At 47.3% G+C, this 20,336-nt stretch overlaps 1 protein-coding gene across 1 annotated transcript in view; it reads left to right on the top strand.

Annotated features, from left to right (window-relative positions):
• LOC117968884 (unconventional myosin-Ie-like) overlaps positions 1–20,336 on the top strand; it is a 50,015-nt gene that overhangs the window by 3,877 nt on the left and 25,802 nt on the right. The window contains exons 2-17 of the mRNA XM_059006036.1: positions 883–1,020; positions 1,504–1,593; positions 3,735–3,829; positions 4,583–4,670; positions 5,619–5,708; positions 7,284–7,415; positions 7,998–8,132; positions 8,653–8,785; positions 10,724–10,920; positions 13,007–13,087; positions 13,636–13,722; positions 14,379–14,465; positions 15,008–15,175; positions 16,372–16,457; positions 18,154–18,235; positions 19,246–19,451. Of these exons, the coding sequence (XP_058862019.1) occupies positions 883–1,020; positions 1,504–1,593; positions 3,735–3,829; positions 4,583–4,670; positions 5,619–5,708; positions 7,284–7,415; positions 7,998–8,132; positions 8,653–8,785; positions 10,724–10,920; positions 13,007–13,087; positions 13,636–13,722; positions 14,379–14,465; positions 15,008–15,175; positions 16,372–16,457; positions 18,154–18,235; positions 19,246–19,451 (1,895 nt within the window). The remainder of the gene's footprint in view (positions 1–882; positions 1,021–1,503; positions 1,594–3,734; positions 3,830–4,582; positions 4,671–5,618; positions 5,709–7,283; positions 7,416–7,997; positions 8,133–8,652; positions 8,786–10,723; positions 10,921–13,006; positions 13,088–13,635; positions 13,723–14,378; positions 14,466–15,007; positions 15,176–16,371; positions 16,458–18,153; positions 18,236–19,245; positions 19,452–20,336) is intronic.

Below are 20,336 nucleotides of genomic sequence, written 5' to 3'. Positions count from 1 at the left end.
ACATGAATAAACACAGCGCTCTGCCATCGAGACAGAACAGCAACTACACTGACAGCCAAAGAGTCCACGACAACAATAAAAGATACAAATAAACCGATTTGAAATACAGATTTAAACTAGGAGGAAAACAATCTCAGTAATCTGTTGTGCTGGTCCCATTTCTAATCCGTGCTCTCACAATCACTACAGCTAATGCAAGCATTACTCCCCCCCCCCCCCCCCAACCCCCAAGCATGGCATAGAAATAAACTTTATCTTGCATGTTGTGACAAAAGAGGCAGTTAAAAAAATAAATAAATAAAACCATGATAATAAAAACACAGCTTGACAGTTATGTGTTAATGATTAGGAAATGTATTACTCATTTTAATATGAGACACTGGTAACATTAAAATACAAATGAAAGTCCTGGAAGAGCAGCACAGTTCACATCATGCAGTACTAACGTTCAATGCTGCTAATGTATTTTTGGCGCTTAAAGCTCCTCCAGCGTTCGTGCCAGAAACAAACGGTTCGGTGCTCTTACTGATCTATTCCCTCTGACATTTGGAGTCATCGGACGAGAGATTCGTGCTCTCTGAAGCTTCAATCAAGCCTATCTACTTCTGTTTTGCACTTTATTACCACTAAATAAACAGTACAATCATATAAGCTTAAAATCTGCATACGGCTGTGAGCACCAATGGCTCCAGCCACGAGCCCACACTGCCTGCCTCCCTCCCAATTAGTTTATTAAGTGAAGTTCTTACTGGAAAGCGACTATCTGTCTAGCAAAGGGGGCTAACACATACATCTGGACTAGTTTTAAAACTTCAGTGAGTACTGTGCTTTGGTGTTGGTTTCTTGTCCACGTGTCTCCATGTCTCTCTCTCTGCTCCGCAGGGCAGTAAGGACCGCTATCACTGGCAGACCCAGAACGTGAAGGTGAGTGGCGTGGATGACATGGTCCTGCTGTCCAAGATCAACGATGACGCCATCGTGGACAACCTCAAGAAACGCTACATGGACGACTACATCTTCGTATCCTCTCCCTGCGTCCTGCACTCTTCAGAGCGGAGCCTGAAGCACACAGCTAGCAGAGTAATCGCAGTGAATCGTACCTGATGTGTGGAGCCATTGCCTTGTGGGGCACTGTGTTCTCATATCACACACTAGCCCATGCATTATTCTCTGTTTAAAGAGAAGTGGCATATTTATGTTTTGGCCTGCTTTTTTGGGGTATATACACTGTCAGGGACTAGATGTTAAAGTTTTGTTTTTTTCCCTAAATTAAGAAATTCTAAAACTAAAACAAGTCAAACATTGCACCTAGAATTCGGTGTATAGTAGTCCTGGCTTTACTAGGAGTTTAATAAGACACACCTGAGCTTGTTGGCTATACACACTGGCTAATCAAGCTTGTAGTAAAAGCTGGAATGGGTGAAGCTGCTATGCAATAGGAGTGTTTATTGCCACTCCTGTGTTGCCGTTCTTCCTGTGAATTCCTTAACCCAGCGTTCCCAGACCTACATCGGGCCCGTTCTCATCTCTGTCAATCCTTTCAAACAGCTGCCCTACTTCACAGACAAGGAGATCGAGCTGTACCAGGGAGCTGTGAGTATCCACTGTGCGTGTGTGTGCGTGTGTGAGAACTGAACAGAAACACGTAACATGATTGTGTCTCTGGTTTTCTGAGTGCAGGAGGCTGTGTGTGTGTTCAGCAGGGACAGACAGGTCGTTGTGTTCCTGTTGTCTCTGAATGTTTGTCCTCAGCTCAGAGTCTCCACTGCAGAGCTCAGAGCAGGCTGTCTCACAACAGAGCAGCTTCCAGTGTGAGTTTCCACCTTGGAATGCAACGCCATTACCGTGGTTACACACCTGGCTCCAGAAGCCAATCAGTGGAGGGCTGCCGGGAGGAGCAGTGAATGAGTAACCTGAGTGGGAGTGCTCTCTCCTCTCTCTCTCTCTCTCTCACCTGCCCGCTCGCTCAGGTGACCTGAGAGACTAAAATACTTCCATCTGGGCAGAGAGAGAGAGACTTATAAAATCCTTTAATAATCATTCCAATTAAAATCCATCACAATACTATATAGTAAAAACACAACAAAAATTAGACTTTTGCTGCCTCCGAGGATCAGCCGATGCCTCCCCAGCGCATAGCATTAAAATCTCAAAAAAACATTCTTCTTTAAAATACAAAAGGATCATAAATATAAATCAAAAACACATTAATAAAGCAGACTACGAGTACAAAATAAAAATGAACGCTATATAAATACAAGAATGTCTCCCTCCTCACTCACCGAGCAGACAGCCTCTCCCACACACCATTTCTCCTGGAAGCCCTGCCGGTCGCTGACTAATTTAAAATAGGTGAAATCCACCGTGAGCCTGCAGACCACCCGCACTCTAAAAAGCCTGACCACCTCAGTCACCCTGCACCTGTCCGCATGTTCCTCCGGGACTTTAAAATGGCTAATTTAGCCTGTCCGAAGAGGAAATTAATGAGCACACAGACGTTCCTGTGCTTCTGCTTGTAGGGGACCCCAAAGATGAACATCTTCTTTGTAAAAACCACCCCCAGGACCTGCAGCTGCTCCCACAGGAGCTGGAAGAGGGGTTCTAATCTCTCACAGTCACTGTACGTGTGACGAACAGACTGCAGGTTGAGCTGAGATTAGGATCAATTCTGTGGAGGAGCCTGCATGTCTCCTGCTCTCTTGTCCAGTGGGGGTCTGTACAGCACCCTCCATTCTGGGGTCCCCTCCTCTCCTAATGAGTAACCTGAGTGGGAGTGCGCTCTCGCTCTCTCGCTCTCCGCTCTCTCCCTCCCTCTCTCTCTCTCTCTCTCTCTCTCTCTCTCGTGTCTGCCCGCTCACTCGTGCAGGTGACCTGAGAGAGACAAAAATTCTTAGAGAGAACTGGGAGACAGTGCCAGGTGCTGGATACCTGTTTTGACCTTCTGAAGTTTCCTCTAGTACAGCAGAACCTGTTCTATCTGATTTCATTGGTTCCAGGGGTCCATCGGAGGGAGTCGTTGCTCTACATTGTAGTTGCTTTATTAACGTCGGGGGAATTATAAATGAACTGTCAGGTACAGCAGTGTGTCTAAAACATGGAAGTACAGCCCTGCAAGCAAAGAATTTCTGTGACAGTGATTGCAAAAGCACCCTGTGATACAGAATAGATTCATAAAGCAATCCCTGTGATACAGAATAGATTCCTAAAGGCACTAGCTGTGCTTTCTCATTCCATGCAAAGCAACACGACAGGTTTTTCTGCACTGAGCTGCTCACCTGAGACCAACAACAAGGAAGCACACACACACACACACACACATGAACTGGCTTTGGAGGTCAGTGGAAAAACTTGTTTCTGTATTTAACAGTGTAGTGATTATAACTGAATCCTTGGCTTTCTCGATTTCTTTTATGTAACATGGGTAAACTGGGCAGTTACGTGAAGAGGCAGCAACTGAATCCATTCTGTCATGCTAAGAGCTGAATTTACTGTTTGAGACCCCTAACACAATGTGCATTGATCAGGTTCCAGCAGTAGCGTTCAGTGGGTAGCAGCGTGTGGAAATGACCGTGCCGCAGGTCCATCGGGTAATACAGGGTGTGGCATCTTCCACAGATACGACAGGCTGCACTGTCCATGTGTGGTCATGCAGAGCCTGTCGCTGTCCATGTGTGGTCATGCAGAGCCTGTCGCTTGTATGTTTTGTAACTCTGTTGTCTGCCTCCTCTGTTCAGGCGCAGTATGAGAACCCCCCTCATGTCTATGCCCTGGCTGACAACATGTACCGGAACATGCTGATTGATGCAGAGAACCAGTGTGTCATCATCAGGTAAGGGAGCAGGGGAGAGAGGAGGACCCTCCCCCTGCCTGCACACCGTTCACCCCCACTAGGGGGAGCCAACTCGCTAGCACACAATCTAACTGCTAGATACTTTACCTGCTGAGCTAGTCCAAGCAAACAGTGCTTCCTGCCTTCTGCTCTGAACCTAATCCCCTGTCACGCTGAGGATGTGGGTCGACACGCTTTGACCCGGGTTGAGCGAGACAAAATGCATGACGGCCATTCCTGACCCGGGTAGATGCTAACCCCGGCAGAGCATGTCAGTGTGAAAGGGGCTCTAGCTGCAGGGATGGAAATAAGACTTCCATTGTGTAACAGTTTGATCTATTCCTGGAGTTTAATAAGACACTCCTGTGCTTGTTACCTATACACAGGGCTGATCAAGCTGGCTGTAAAACCTGGAATAGGTGAAACTGCTCAGCGATAGGAGTCTTATTGCCTTCCCTGGAGGTGCCCTGACCTGTCTATACAATATGAAGGTGCCTGTCTGTAGCTACATGCAGACAGTTGATGTGTTTGATGTTCAGTAGTTCTGTTGTAATGATGTGTTAAGGTTTCCATTACAGCCCTGGGTATGGTCCCATACCTATTTTAATGGCTATTTTCTCAATGTCAGATATACTGGACACTGGGCAGCACTAGGGTGTGTGTGTGTGTGTGTGTGTGTGTGTGTGTGTGTCCGCTTGTGTGCGTGTGTGTGTGTGAGGATTGTAACAGACACATGATTTTTTTTTTTTGCAGTGGGGAGAGCGGTGCAGGGAAGACAGTCGCTGCCAAATACATCATGACCTACGTCTCCAAAGTGTCTGGAGGAGGACCCAAAGTGCAGGTAGGCTGGGCTGGGCTATGTTTCTAGGCTGTGCTGTGTTTCTGGGCTGTTTCTGGGCTGTGGTGCTGTGCTGTACTGGGAGTTTTAATGCAGCGGTGTACATGAAAAGCCACGGGCCGCGAGCAGTCATGCTATTGGCCGGGTGATGATACACTGCAGTGCAGAATAAAGAAAACCAAACGAACACCGTGCAGAAGAAACTAGAAACAAAAGGTGTTGTGAACACGGCTGTGCACGGTTCCCACTGAAAGCAGGGCCCCCTGCACAGTCCTGTTCTACATCGTGTGAAAGCAGGGCCCCCTGCACAGTCCTGTTCTACATCGTGTGAAAGCAGGGCCCCCTGCACAGTCCTGTTCTACATCGTGTGAAAGCAGGGCCCCCTGCACAGTCCTGTTACACATCGTGTGAAAGCAGGGCCACCTGCACAGTCCTGTTACACATCGTGTGAAAGCAGGGCCACCTGCACAGTCCTGTTCTACATTGTGTGAAAGCAGGGCCACCTGCACAGTCCTGTTACACATTGTGTGAAAGCAGGGCCACCTGCACAGTCCTGTTACACATTGTGTGAAAGCAGGGCCCCCTGCACAGTCCTGTTCTACATTGTGTGAAAGCAGGGCCCATTGCACAGTCCTGTTCTACATCGTGTGAAAGCAGGGCCCATTGCACAGTCCTGTTATACATCGTGTGCTATGCACAGGATGATCTCTGTGAACAGGATTAGATGCTCTGGGAAGTGATGGGTGGATTTCTCATGCTTGATTTATATGTTCTAATTTAGAAGTCATTGTCATTTATTCACCTGAACCCTCAGAGCAATATTCCACAGTGTTCGGTCTTTCCATTCCCTTGTAATGGAGCAGCGGTCTGTACTCTCTGGTGAAGCCCCCTGCGCTGGGCATTCTTGCTTGATTGTGCCTCTCTCACTCTGACCTCTCCTTCTGTTCGCAGCACGTTAAAGACATCATCCTCCAGTCCAACCCTCTGCTGGAAGCATTCGGCAACGCCAAGACTGTGCGCAACAACAACTCCAGCAGATTCGTGAGTGCGCCAGTCACATCCCAGCACCTTCAAACAGCGTCGCTTTCAACTGTGTGACTGCTGCTGTGCCAGGGATGCACACTTACCATTACAGCTCTGTTATTACTAGGGATGTTAAAAGTCTAGAGTTTAAACTTTGTTTTCCAAGTGTTAAGAGTTTTGAATCTTTCCTAAACGTTTAACCTGGTCAGAGATATGCAGGTCCAATCTAGAGGTTGGCTGTAGGGTTTATGCAGTGTGATGGGGAGGGTTAGGGTTAGGTCAGGGTTGGCTGTAGGGTTTATGCAGTGTGATGGGGAGGGTTGGGGTTAGGTCGGGGTTGGCTGTAGGGTTTATGCAATGTGATGGGGAGGGTTAGGGTTAGGTTGGGGTTGGCTGCAGGGTTTATGCAGTGTGATGGGGAGGGTTAGGGTTAGGTCAGGGTTGGCTGTAGGGTTTATGCAGTGTGATGGGGAGGGTTAGGGTTAGGTCAGGGTTGGCTGCAGGGTTTATGCAGTGTGATGGGGAGGGTTAGGGTTAGGTTGGGGTTGGCTGCAGGGTTTATGCAGTGTGATGGGGAGGGTTAGGTCGGGGGTGGCTGCAGGGTTTATGCAGTGTGATGGGGAGGGTTAGGGTTAGGTCAGGGTTGGCTGTAGGGTTTATGCAGTGTGATGGGGAGGGTTAGGGTTAGGTCAGGGTTGGCTGTAGGGTTTATGCAGTGTGATCGGGAGGGTTAGGTTGGGGTTGGCTGCAGGGTTTATGCAGTGTGATGGGGAGGGTTAGGGTTAGGTTGGGGTTGGCTGTAGGGTTTATGCAGTGTGATGGGGAGGGTTAGGGTTAGGTCAGGGTTGGCTATAGGGTTTATGCAGTGTGATCGGGAGGGTTAGGTTGGGGTTGGCTGTAGGGTTTATGCAGTGTGATGGGGAGGGTGAGGGTTAGGGTTAGGTTGGGGTTGGCTGTAGGGTTTATGCAGTGTGATGGGGAGGGTTAGGGTTAGGTCAGGGTTGGCTGCAGGGTTTATGCAGTGTGATGGGGAGGGTTAGGTTGGGGTTGGCTGTAGGGTTTATGCAGTGTGATGGGGAGGGTTAGGGTTAGGTCAGGGTTGGCTGTAGGGTTTATGCAGTGTGATGGGGAGGGTGAGGGTTAGGGTTAGGTTGGGGTTGGCTGTAGGGTTTATGCAGTGTGATGGGGAGGGTTAGGGTTAGGTCAGGGTTGGCTGTAGGGTTTATACAGTGTGATGGGGAGGGTTAGGTTGGGGTTGGCTGCAGGGTTTATGCAGTGTGATGGGTAGGTTATTTATTCAATATTTATTGAGATGCTTTCCTCATACACACATCAATGCTGTGCACATGCAGTCTCATCCACACTGATGTTTAGAGCTCACAAACATCCCCAATGTGTTCAAGTTTAAATGTTTAAGAAATTAAACAGAATGTAACATTCACAGTTTTTACAATGCACGCTCACTGTGTGTTTCTGTCTGTCTCTTTCTGTGTCTGTCACTTGGTCTCTGTGTGTGTCTGTCTCTCTCTCTCTCTCTCTCTCTCTCTCTCTCTCTCGTCTGTCTGTCTGTCTGTCTGTCTGTCTGTGTCTCAGGGGAAGTACTTTGAGATCCAGTTTAGTCGAGGGGGGGAGCCAGATGGTGGCAAGATCTCCAATTTCCTCCTGGAGAAATCCCGAGTGGTGAGCCAGAACCAGGGAGAGAGAAGCTTCCACATCTTCTACCAGGTGAGCCTGCCTGAGGAGCAGAGGTCTAAACTAGCCTCCACCCCCTACCCTCCACGCCCTGAGGAGCAGAGGTCTAAACTAGCCTGCACCCCTACCCTTCACCCTCCACCCCCTACCCTCCATGCCCTGAGGAGCAGAGGTCTAAACTAGCCTGCACCCCTACCCTTCGTCCTCCACCCCCTACCCTCAATCCCCTTGAGAAGCAGAGGTCTAAACTAGCCTACACTCTGCACCCCCTGCCCTCCACCCTCCACCTAGTATTGATTTAGAATTACAAGCCTCTGAGCCGAGGTCTAATATTATTTATATATATATATATATATATATATATATATATATATATATATATATATATTATCTATCTATTGTTGCAGTACATGTGTCATTCAATTCATGGAACAAGTTTTTTTATTGTATGTGTTATGTATATAGAGTGTTATGTACATTTTTTGTGTAATTCTTGCCTGTCAGACATAAAGGTAGCAGATCTGGTGCTGTCCGCCTGCCCACACAGTGTATTCGGACTGTAGCAGTGTGATGTTGTTTTGTAAGTGTGCTCCCTGCCTCTCTGTCCCCTCACAGCTGCTAGAAGGAGCCTCTCCGGAGCACAGGGAGAACCTGGGCATCGCCGGCCCTGATTATTACTACTACCTCAACCAGTCCGGCACCTACAGAGTGGAGGACATGAACGACAAGCAGGAGTTCAGCGAAACCATGGTGAGGCGCTCTGAGACGCACTTCTCTAATGTCCTGTTGTACTGAAGCCCGTGCAACAGTAATATGCTTCCCCACAGACCGCATGGAGCAGACATCTCAGATGTGTGAGGGAAGCAACATACAGAGAGCGACACAAATCCATTCAGACTGAGCTCTCCACAGAAATCAAGGGAGTGTCGCTGCTGTCGACTTACCAAATCCAAGAGAAACACTTGAAGAAACAGCTGCTTGGGTTTGTGAGGATCGCTGCTTTTCTTAGACTCTGGAGAACAGCGATCCACACAAACCCAAGCAACTGTTTCTTCACTTGTTTCACTTGTAAATTAGCAGCAATGACCCTCGTTTGACTGTCAGCCCCCGATTGCTGTGGAGAGCTCGATCAGAACAATTGGTTCATGCAGCACTGATAATGTATCAAACAGTTAAGAAGCGCAGCATTGGGAGATGTTGTTCTGAGAATAGGTACCAGTTCCTTGTTGCTGGTCTCTGTGACCGGTTCTCTCTCTGTGTCTCTCCCCAGAACGCGATGGCTGTGGTGGGGCTCAGTGCTGAGGAGCAGAGCACCGTGCTGCAGATCGTCGCTGGGATCCTGCACCTGGGAAACCTGTCCTTCCAGGAGTCTGGGAACTACGCTGTCGTGGAGAGCGAGGACTGTGAGTGTCGCTGCACAGCAACACAGCAACACAGCATCGCTTCAGAGAGTCCTGGGGATATCTAGCACTGTCACATCATACACAGCATTGCTTCAGAGAGTCCTGGGGATATCTAGCACTGTCACATCATACACAGCATCGCTTCAGAGAGTCCTGGGGATATCTAGTACTGTCACATCATACACAGCATCGCTTCAGAGAGTCCTGGGGATATCTAGTACTGTCACATCATACACAGCATCGCTTCAGAGAGTCCTGGGGATATCTAGCACTGTCACATCTTACACAGCATCGCTTCAGAGAGTCCTGGGGATATCTAGCACTGTCACATCATACACAGCATCGCTTCAGAGAGTCCTGGGGATATCTAGCACTGTCACATCATACACTGCATCGCTTCAGAGAGTCCTGGGGATATCTAGCACTGTCACTGTCACATCATACACAGCATCGCTTCAGAGAGTCCTGAGAATATCTAGCACTGTCACTGTCACATCATACACAGCATCACTTCAGAGAGTCCTGGGGATATCTAGCACTGTCACATCATACACAGCATTGCTTCAGAGAGTCCTGGGGATATCTAGCACTGTCACAGCATACACAGCATCGCTTCAGAGAGTCCTGGGGATATCTAGCACTGTCACATCATACACAGCATCGCTTCAGAGAGTCCTGGGGATATCTAGCACTGTCACTGTCACATCATACACAGCATCGCTTCAGAGAGTCCTGGGGATATCTAGTACTGTCACATCATACACAGCATCGCTTCAGAGAGTCCTGGGGATATCTAGCACTGTCACTGTCACATCATACACTGCATCGCTTCAGAGAGTCCTGGGGATATCTAGCACTGTCACTGTCACATCATACACAGCATCGCTTCAGAGAGTCCTGGGGATATCTAGCACTATCACATCATACACAGCATCGCTTCAGAGAGTCCTGAGAATATCTAGCACTGTCACTGTCACATCATACACAGCATCGCTTCAGAGAGTCCTGGGGATATCTAGTACTGTCACATCATACACAGCATCGCTTCAGAGAGTCCTGAGAATATCTAGCACTGTCACTGTCACATCATACACAGCATCGCTTCAGAGAGTCCTGGGGATATCTAGCACTGTCACATCATACACAGCATCGCTTCAGAGAGTCCTGGGGATATCTAGCACTGTCACTGTCACACAGCATCGCTTCAGAGAGTCCTGGGGATATCTAGCACTATCACATCATACACTGCATCACTTCAGAGAGTTGTCCTGGGACAGGGGTTCCCAATCTGGGGGCCTCGGAGTGGTTTCAGGGTGGCTGTAGCACAGAGGGGCATTGCCAGTGTCTTTGTCGCCTCATATTAGCTGCTGTGAACTTGTCTGGAGAATCCTAAGTGCCGGGGACTGTCAGCCTTCCTCATGCCATTGAAATCATGGTTCAGTGTGACTGCCACTCAGCTACATGGATATAGACACAGAGAGAGCAGGGGGCTGACTGGGTTGAAAGGTCGCTCATTGTTTTGAATGGACTGAGGAAGGCAGTTCGGTCCCAGCAATTAAGATTCTCCAGGCGAGCTGAAAGTGAGATTTAGAGAACAGTGACAGGGACTCAGTACAGGAGCAATAGGACCCCGAACCCTCCGAATGATGCAAACACCAGACCTAGTTACGGGGATTTACAAAGCAATTGAATGATGTTAGAAGCTACAGTTTAACATGTGATGTCAGTGCTGGCTCCCTGTGTGAATCCCCTCCTCCCTCCTCAGTCATGTGATGTCAGTGCTGGCTCCCTGTGTGAATCCCCTCCTCCCCTCCTCAGTCATGTGATGTCAGTGCTGGCTCCCTGTGTGAATCCCCTCCTCCCCTCCTCAGTCATGTGATGTCAGTGCTGGCTCCCTGTGTGAATCCACTCCTCTCCTCCTCTCCTCCTCTCCCCCAGTCCTGGCGTTTCCGGCCTACCTCCTGGGTGTCGATCAGGAGCGTCTGAAGGAGAAGCTGACGAGCCGCACGATGGACAGCAAGTGGGGGGGCAAGTCAGAGAGCATCGCCGTGACGATGAACACGGAGCAGGCCAGCTTCACACGCAACGCCCTCGCCAAGGCCCTGTACTCGCGGCTCTTTGACTTCCTCGTGGACGTGAGTGAAGAGAGAGAGAGACCCACACTGCAGGGATAGAGGCAAAGAATTATACAGAGAGAGAGAGAGAAACCCACACTGTAGGGATAGAGGCAAAGAATTATACACAGAGAGAGAGAGAGAGACCCACACTGCAGGGATAGAGGCAAAGAATTATACACAGAGAGAGAGAGAGAGACCCACACTGCAGGGATAGAGGCAAAGAATTATACACAGAGAGAGAGAGAGAGACCCACACTGCAGGGATAGAGGCAAAGAATTATACACAGAGAGAGAGAGAGAGAGAGAGAGAGAGACCCACACTGCAGGGATAGAGGCAAAGAATTATACACAGAGAGAGAGAGAGAGAGAGAGAGAGAGAGAGAGAGAGACCCACACTGCAGGGATAGAGGCAAAGAATTATACACAGAGAGAGAGAGAGAGAGAGAGAGAGACCCACACTGCAGGGATAGAGGCAAAGAATTATACACAGAGAGAGAGAGAGAGAGAGAGAGAGAGAGACCCACACTGCAGGGATAGAGGCAAAGAATTATACACAGAGAGAGACCCACAGTGCAGGGATAGAGGCAATTAATTTACTAAGATGTGTTTGTATTCTTTACGCAGTGTTCTAATAGACTGCTTTTTGTGTTTTTAAATCAATGAACAGGTGAGTTACAGCAAGTTGTATCCATTTGTTACAATAGTTATACAGCATTTTGGTGTATTTGGAGAAGACATTTTACAGGGGCTGGTCTTAATACTGAATGCAGGGGGCTGGTCTTAATACTGAATGCAGGGGGCTGGTCTTAATACTGAATGCAGGGGGCTGGTCTTAATACTGAATAAAGGGGCTGGTCTTAAAGACCTAGGAGTTTATGTTGACTCAGAAATGTCTTCATCTAGACAATGTGGGGAAGCTATAAAAAAGGCCAACAAGATGCTCGGATATATTGTGAGAAGTGTTGAATTTGAATCAAGGGAAGTAATGTTGAAACTTTACAATGCATTAGTAAGACCTCACCTAGAATATTGTGTTCAATTCTGGTCACCTCGTTACAAAAAGGATATTGCTGCTCTAGAAAGAGTGCAAAGAAGAGCAACCAGAATTATCCCGGGTTTAAAAGGCATGTCGTATGCAGACAGGCTAAAAGAATTGAATATCTTCAGTCTTGAACAAAGAAGACTACGTGGCTATCTGATTCAAACATTCAAAATCCTAAAAGGTATAGACAATGTCGACCCAGGGGACTCTTTTGACCTGAAAAAAGAAACAAGGACCAGGGGTCACAAATGGAGATTAGATAAAGGGGCATTCAGAACAGAAAATAGGAGGCACTTTTTTACACAGAGAATTGTGATGGTCTGGAACCAACTCCCCAGTAATGTTGTTGAAGCTGACACCCTGGGATCCTTCAAGAAGCTGCTTGATGAGATTCTGGGATCAATAAGCTACTAACAACCAAACGAGCAAGATGGGCTGAATGGCCTCCTCTTGTTTGTAAACTTTCTTATGTTCTTATGTCCTTAATACTGAATACAGGGGCTGGTCTTAATACTGAATACAGGGGCTGGTCTTAATACTGAATACAGGGGTGTCCTTAATACTGAAGGTGGCTTTATATTGTTGTCAGTTGGAGCAATCAGGACACTGGCTTAAAGCAGAGTTTTAGTGTAATTGAGCCACCTCTCCTGTGCATTGCGAGACTCCTCAGGAGAGTCACTGGCTTTATAAAACTAGACACTCATATAATCCAATAGTGCATTAGTGTGCTTGTACAGAGGATGGAATCACAGGGATTGTGAGCTAACCAGTGAAACACACGAGAGCACTGATCTGATCGCTCCTGCGAGGGCTGAGCTGGGCTCCGTTCATCCAGGATCCCACCCTTGTAGCTTAGCGGTTAGAGCACTCGCCTGCAGAGCCCAAGAGTGCAGGTTCACATCAAAACAAGTGTGTGTGTATGTGTGTGTGTGTGTGTGTATATATATATATATATATATATATATATATATATATATATATATATATATATATATATATATAATATTGTGATAGTAATGAAACCTTTCTGAGATTGGAATTGCCCTTCCTCCCTCTCCCCAGGCCATAAACAAAGCCATTGAGAAGGAGCACGAGGAATTCAACATCGGGGTCCTGGATATCTACGGCTTTGAGATCTTCCAGGTGACTGATCACCCTGATTCAGAGAGGAGAGACCGCAGCAACATCAGGGGCTACAGATTAGAATTAAACACAGCGCAGTCTGTGTAGATCACAGTGAGCTGCTGCAAGCTCTAGCCGTGGACACGGGGGCGGAATGTCACGGGGATGCTTGCTGCAGTCTGAGGATTCTATTATGGGTTTTGTACTAGGTGGTTGATACCACCTGGTGGTCAATTTTGGAATTGCACTAATCTGAAGAGAATGTCAACGTTGCCCTTTCACAGGGAATGATTTGAACATTACTGAAATATTACATAGTTAAGTTACATCTTCACTCCTATGCAATTAAAACAACTGCCTACAAACAGGGATGGAAATGAGATTCCTATTGCATAGCAGTTTGATCCATTTTTTGTTTTACTGAGTTTAATAAGACAAACCAGAGCACCTTTACACTGGGGTTAAGCAAGCCTATAGTAAAACCTGGAATGGTCTGCTGTAGGAGTCTTATTTCCATAATAAAATAATATTCTCAATGAAATTGAAAGAAACCTCATTTTCCTTTGCAGCAAAATGGCTTTGAACAATTCTGCATCAACTTTGTGAATGAAAAACTGCAGCAGATCTTCATTGAACTGACGCTGAAGGCAGAGCAGGTACGAAACGAGTTATCTTCATGCCCCTGTGTGTGTGTACAGTAGTCCAATGTGGAAGTTCGTGTGTCAGTGTGTGGAGCTCTCTCTGTGCTGTGTGTCAGTGTGTGGAGCTCTCTCTGTACTGTGTGTCAGTGTGTGGAGCTCTCTCTGTGCTGTGTGTTAGTGTGTGGAGCTCGCTGTGTGTCAGTGTGTGGAGCTCTCTCTGTGCTGTGTGTTAGTGTGTGGAGCTCGCTGTGTGTCAGTGTGTGGAGCTCTCTCTGTGCTGTGTGTTAGTGTGTGGAGCTCGCTGTGTGTCAGTGTGTGGAGCGCTCTGTGTGCTATGTGTCAGTGTGTGGAGCTCTCTCTGTGCTGTGTGTTAGTGTGTGGAGCTCTCTCTGTGCTATGTGTCAGTGTGTGGAGCTCTCTCTGTTCTGTGTGTTAGTGTGTGGAGCTCTCTCTGTGCTGTGTGTCAGTGTATGGAGCTCGCTCTGTGCTGTGTGTTAGTGTATGGAGCTCGCTCTGTGCTGTGTGTTAGTTTGTGGAGCTCTGTCTGTGCTGTGTGTCAGTGTGTGGAGCTCGCTCTGTGCTGTGTGTCAGTGTGTGCTTGCTCTGTGCTATGGGTCAGTGTGTGGAGCTCTCTCTGTGCTGTGTGTTAATGTGCTTGCTCTGTGCTGCAGGAGGAGTATGTGCAGGAGGGGATTCGCTGGACCCCCATCGAATATTTCAACAACAAGGTGGTGTGCGACCTCATCGAGAGCAAAGCGGTGAGCGGTGCCTTTATTCTTCATATTTATTCAGGTTTATTCTTCATATTTCTTCATGTTTATTCTTCATGTTTATTCTTCATATTTGTTCTTATTCATATTTAACCAGAGGTTCCCTGTTAACAAGTCTGCTCTTCACTGTGGTCTGGCAAGGTGGCAGGCACAGGGGTGGAAGTAAGACTCCTATTGCACAGCAGTTCATCCATTCTAGGTTTTACTACGAGTGTGATTAGCCCACGTGTACAGGTATGTCTAATTTAAACTCATAATAAAACCAGGAAAGGATCAAACTGCTTTGCAATGGAAGTCTTATTTCTATCCCTGCAACTAGGTTGCAGCCGAGTTTAGAAAAAGCACTGTTTGCTTGGACTAGCTCAGCAGGTAAAGTATCTAGCAATTAGATTACATGCTATTTAGTTGTCTCCCCCTAGTGGGAGTGAATGGTGTGCCCGGCAGGGAGGAGGGTCCTCTTCTCTCTCCTGTTCTGATGATGACACACTTCCAGTGCATGCTTATTTCCATCCCTGTTGTTTTTTTCCCAGAACCCCCTGGGTATCATGTGTATCCTTGACGACGTGTGCGCCACGATGCACGCCAAGGGCGAGGGAGCCGACCAGACCCTGCTCCAGAAGCTGCAGAGTCAGATCGGCACGCACGAGCACTTCAACAGCTGGAACAAGGGCTTCATCGTACACCACTACGCTGGGAAGGTACTGCTGGCGATCAGGAGCCTCCGCGCCCTCTCAGACAGGCAGGGTCTTAGTGGGAGAGCGCTCATTATACACCAGCACAGATGCTACAACCAATCAGGGCGCTCATTATACACCAGCACAGCCTCCGCAACCAATCAGAGCGCTCATTATACACCAGCACAGCCTCTGCAACCAATCAGAGTGCTCATTATACACCGGCACAGCCTCCGCAACCAATCAGAGCGCTCATTATACACCGGCACAGCCTCCGCAACCAATCAGAGCGCTCATTATACACCGGCACAGCCTCCGCAACCAATCAGAGCGCTCATTATACACCGGCACAGCCTCCGCAACCAATCAGGGCGCTCATTATACACCAGCACAGCTACCACACCCAATCAGAGTGCTCATTATACACTGGCACAGCTACCACACCCAATCAGAGCGCTCATTATACACTGGCACAGCTACCACACCCAATCAGAGCGCTTATTATACACCAGCACAGCATCCACAACCACTCATAACGCGCCATCACGATACGATAGTCGTGCAGACTACCACAGAAGAGAGCAAAGTAAAGAGCAAAACTGTCTCGCTTTCATTCAGGTATCTGAGAAACGAAAGTAAACAGAACATAAGGGATCCAGGCAAAAATCTAACCCAAAAACACATTCAAAAACAATTCTTGCTCAGCTTCCAATAGTGTTAATGTCCTCCTCCACACCGATATTAATACACACGTTTATTAATATAACATTTTGGATTAAAGTACCATGAACAATAAAGAGAGAACATGCTTTTGCTGTAGAAGGAAGTTCAGAATCCCTGTCCCTTTTTAAAGCTAGTCACGGATGGGTCATTTTCACCCATTGTGCTGAATATGTATATTATTTGGAGAAAACAAATCCAATAAATATGAACCTACTAAATTAAGCAAGTCGTGCCTTATCATTACATAGGGATGGCAATAAGACTCCTATTGCAGAGCAGTTTCACCCATTCCAGGTTTTACTACAAGCTTGATTAGCCACATTACAGGAAACAAGCTTGTGTGTGTCTTAACTCTTAGTAAATCCAGGAATAGATGAAACTGCTATGCAGTAGGAGTCTATTTCCAGCCCTGTTGCGACACACACAGGCCCCTGTGCTCTGGCTCTCAGCCGGCGCTGTTTTGATGGCTGCTGAATCCTCTTTGCCGTTCTCTTCAGGTCTCCTACGATGTGAACGGGTTCTGTGAACGGAATCGAGACGTGCTGTTCAACGACCTCATCGAGCTGATGCAGAGCAGCGAGTTGTAAGTCATTGAAACAATAAGAACACTGTGTGCGTGCGCGTGCGCGTGTGCGTGCATGCGTGTGTGTGTGGGGGCGTGCTGCTCCAGCTGGAATAGAGCTCATTGCGCAGCAGTGTGGAGTAGTGGTTAGGGCTCTGGACTCTTGACCGGAGGGTCGTGGGTTCAATCCCAGGTGGGGGACACTGCTGTTGTACCCTTGAGCAAGGTACTTTACCTAGATTGCTCCAGTAAAAACCCAACTGTATAAATGGGTAATTGTATGTAAAAATAATGTGATATCTGTATAATGTGAAATAATGTATAATGTGATATCTTGTAACAATTGTAAGTCGCCCTGGATAAGGGCGTCTGCTAAGAAATTAATAATAATAATAATAATAATAATAATTGCAAAGGGAGACTTTCTTCCGAATGTTCAGGAATCCTCGTCACTTGGATGCAAAAAGCAAAGCTCTTATTATTATTATTATTATTATTTTATTTTTTTAATTGTGAATTCACGCATTTTGATGTCAGTTTTATGACACAAAACATATACAATTGCTTGTGTAATATTTATCTGAACTAATGTGTTTAGAATCTCTTTGATTTCATAATTTTATTATTTTAATTCATGTGGTCTCAGTAGAGCTCTGAGAATCATGTCGTAGTACATCAGTCACGCCAGTGTAACCATTAACCTGTCCCTGCAACACACTGCCCTAGGGGATGCAAGACACAGCATTTATGAATGAGAGCAGGCAATTCAGCCCATCGGAGCTCGTCCGGTTCCTAGTAGCTGATTGATCTCAAAAAGTTGTGAAGTCAGGTCTTAAAGGCTTGATTTTAGAATCAACAGTGTGGATAGTCCCTGCACTCACCGCTCTTTGTGTGAGGAACCCTATCCTGGGTTCTGTGCTGTGTGTATCGGTTAGGGTTTGTGAATTCCTTTTAAGATTTTAAATACTTCAATCAATCTTTTTTGGTCTCGGATACATACTTTCCCTCAACCTGTCTTCACAGCTCATTCCCTTACACCCTGAGATTAGCCTGTCTCTGGCTATGTTATGTCTGCGATTTAGCCTGTCTCTGGCTATGTTATGTTCGAGATTTAGCCTGTCTCTGGCTATGTTATGTCTGTGATTTAGCCTGTCTCTGGTTATGTTATGTCTGAGATTTAGCCTGTCTCTGGCTATGTTATGTTCGAGATTTAGCCTGTCTCTGGCTATGTTATGTCTGCGATTTAGCCTGTCTCTGGCTATGTTATGTTCGAGATTTAGCCTGTCTCTGGCTATGTTATGTCTGAGATTTAGCCTGTCTCTGGCTATGTTATGTCTGTGATTTAGCCTGTCTCTGGCTATGTTATGTCTGTGATTTAGCCTGTCTCTGGCTATGTTATGTCTGTGATTTAGCCTGTCTCTGGCTATGTTATGTTCAAGATTTAGCCTGTCTCTGGCTATGTTATGTCTGTGATTTAGCCTGTCTCTGGCTATGTTATGTCTGTGATTTAGCCTGTCTCTGGCTATGTTATGTCTGTGATTTAGCCTGTCTCTGGCTATGTTATGTCTGTGATTTAGCCTGTCTCTGGCTATGTTATGTCTGAGATTTAGCCTGTCTCTGGCTATGTTATGTCTGAGATTTAGCCTGTCTCTGGCTATGTTATGTCTTTTGAATCCGTCCCGACAACTGTCGCTGATTTCCTGCCCTGTAATTTCAGCCCATTCATCCAGGACCTGTTCCCTGAAAACCCCAATGCGGAGAAGAAGGGGCGCCCCACCACAGCCAGCAATAAGATCAAGGTGAGGGGGAGGGGGGAGGGGGGAGGGACCGCTACACACCAGATGCGATGCAACAAATGAAAATGCGCAGTAATGTGACAAAATGAATCATATACTTTTTTTTTTTTAATTTAGTAGTCGACAATTCATTTTTATCCCGTTTTTCTCCCAATTTGAAATGCCCAATCGTATTTAGGCTCAGCCCACCTCTACCATCCCTGCGCTGACTTGGCAGCGGCGAAGACAAACAAAAGCTGTCCTCTGAAGCGTGCGCCGTCAGCCGACCGCTTCTTTTCACTCTACAGGCCCGCCATGCAGCCAGCCCAGATCTACAGTGTCGGAGGACAATGCAGCTCTGGGCAGCTTACAGGGTCACTGGTGCGTGGTGAGCCAAGGACACCCTGGCTGACCTAAGCCCCCCCCCCCCCCCACTGGGCGGCGCTCTGACAATTGTGTGGCGCCTTTACCAGATGCGCCACTTGGGATCCCTTACTTTTGATAAGTATCTTTAACACCACAGGCGACACCAGGGTGACACTGAAGCAATGCTAAATAAGTAGGATCGAATCCTATTTACTGTGAGTGTGACGTGACAACTAAGGCATTGAGCAATCAGAGAACAGCTTCAATGCACGTGGTCCAGCAGGGTGAAGCAGCATCCAAAATGACGGAGGAAACAGTAATACTCAGAAGGTGTGTTTGGTCATGTCGCTGCAAATGTGTCTTGTCGCCTGATGACAAATTTGCATCACGCTGGTGTGTAGCGGCCTTTACTTGCTAAACTGTTCGGAGGAGTCGATGCTCCTGAAGCTGAAAGCACTGATTAACCCTCCCCCCGATTCCAGCTCTGAAGTGGTTCACGTGCAGGGTGTAGTGCAGGGTGTAGAGAGAGGGTTCCTCAGTCTCATATTGCAGCTCTGAAGTGGTTCACATGCAGGGTGTGGGAATGGATTCCTCACTCCCATGAGGTACAGCAAGGCTGTTGCGTGCTTGCTGCTCCTGACTCCTGTCTGCTCTGAATGTTTCTCCAGAAACAAGCGAACGACCTGGTGGGCACGCTGATGAAGTGCACACCACACTACATCCGCTGCGTGAAACCCAACGAGACGAAGCGGCCGCGCGACTGGGAGGAGAGCCGGGTCAAGCACCAGGTGGAGTACCTGGGACTGCGGGAGAACATCCGAGTCAGGAGAGCCGGCTACGCCTACCGACGCCTCTTCAGGAAGTTCCTGCACAGGTCCAGCCCCCTTGATACCTCTCCATAGTTTAGCTTTCACCTGGCAGACACTGTTGACAGGCCTGTTTGTTTACATTACTGCCGGTTTCTTTTGTAAGCTGTGGCACACAAGCTTCCTCCCTCCTTGAAGCTTTCTGGCAGGTAGTCTAGTCGAGCCAGAACAACGCTCCCGTGCTTCCTTCTATCAGCAGAACCTTGACTTAAGAATTAACTGAAGAACATTTACTGATTTGTTATGACAATGCTTACATGGCGCCCGGCTGCTCTAATTTCGGTGTCTGGGCACCAATGATGCGATCTGTTGACTATTTTAAGTCAAATTAGTCTTTCCATTGAATACACACTAGGAACAAAAAAATCAGTGTCCGATTCCCTACATACCAGTTTTGATGGTACACTCCGAATCAGAGTCTGATAACCGGTGCACATTTTAAACGTTTGCAAAGTCAAATCTCTCGCGCAATCATCTGATTCAGTCAGTCACCCTTGTGATTCAATGAAGAGAACGTTAGGAACTTCTATTACAAACTACAGGACTACTTTAAGAAGGCTAACCATATTTTTTTGTAAAAATGCTGACAGACAGCTGACAGCAAAAGTGTGTCCTCCGACTGTAGCCATAAACACGGGTTTAAAGCTGCTTTGTACATCGGTCACAGAGACCCGGGGTTTGGAGTAAACGCCTGCCCTTGCAGTATTCATGTTGCCCTTGCTTTTAAGATTAAATATATATTACAAAAGCATAAATAAGTGCTATACAGGGCATCGCTGTGATTGAAGACAGGGAGGATGTGATCTACTATACAGGGCATCGCTGTGATTGAAGACGGGGAGGATGTGATCTACTATACAGGGCATCGCTGTGATTGAAGACAGGGAGGATGT

Source organism: Acipenser ruthenus, chromosome 32 (assembly GCF_902713425.1).
Source record: "Acipenser ruthenus chromosome 32, fAciRut3.2 maternal haplotype, whole genome shotgun sequence".
NCBI classification, from domain to species: domain Eukaryota; kingdom Metazoa; phylum Chordata; class Actinopteri; order Acipenseriformes; family Acipenseridae; genus Acipenser; species Acipenser ruthenus.
This window is presented reverse-complemented; position numbering and strand designations above follow the sequence as displayed.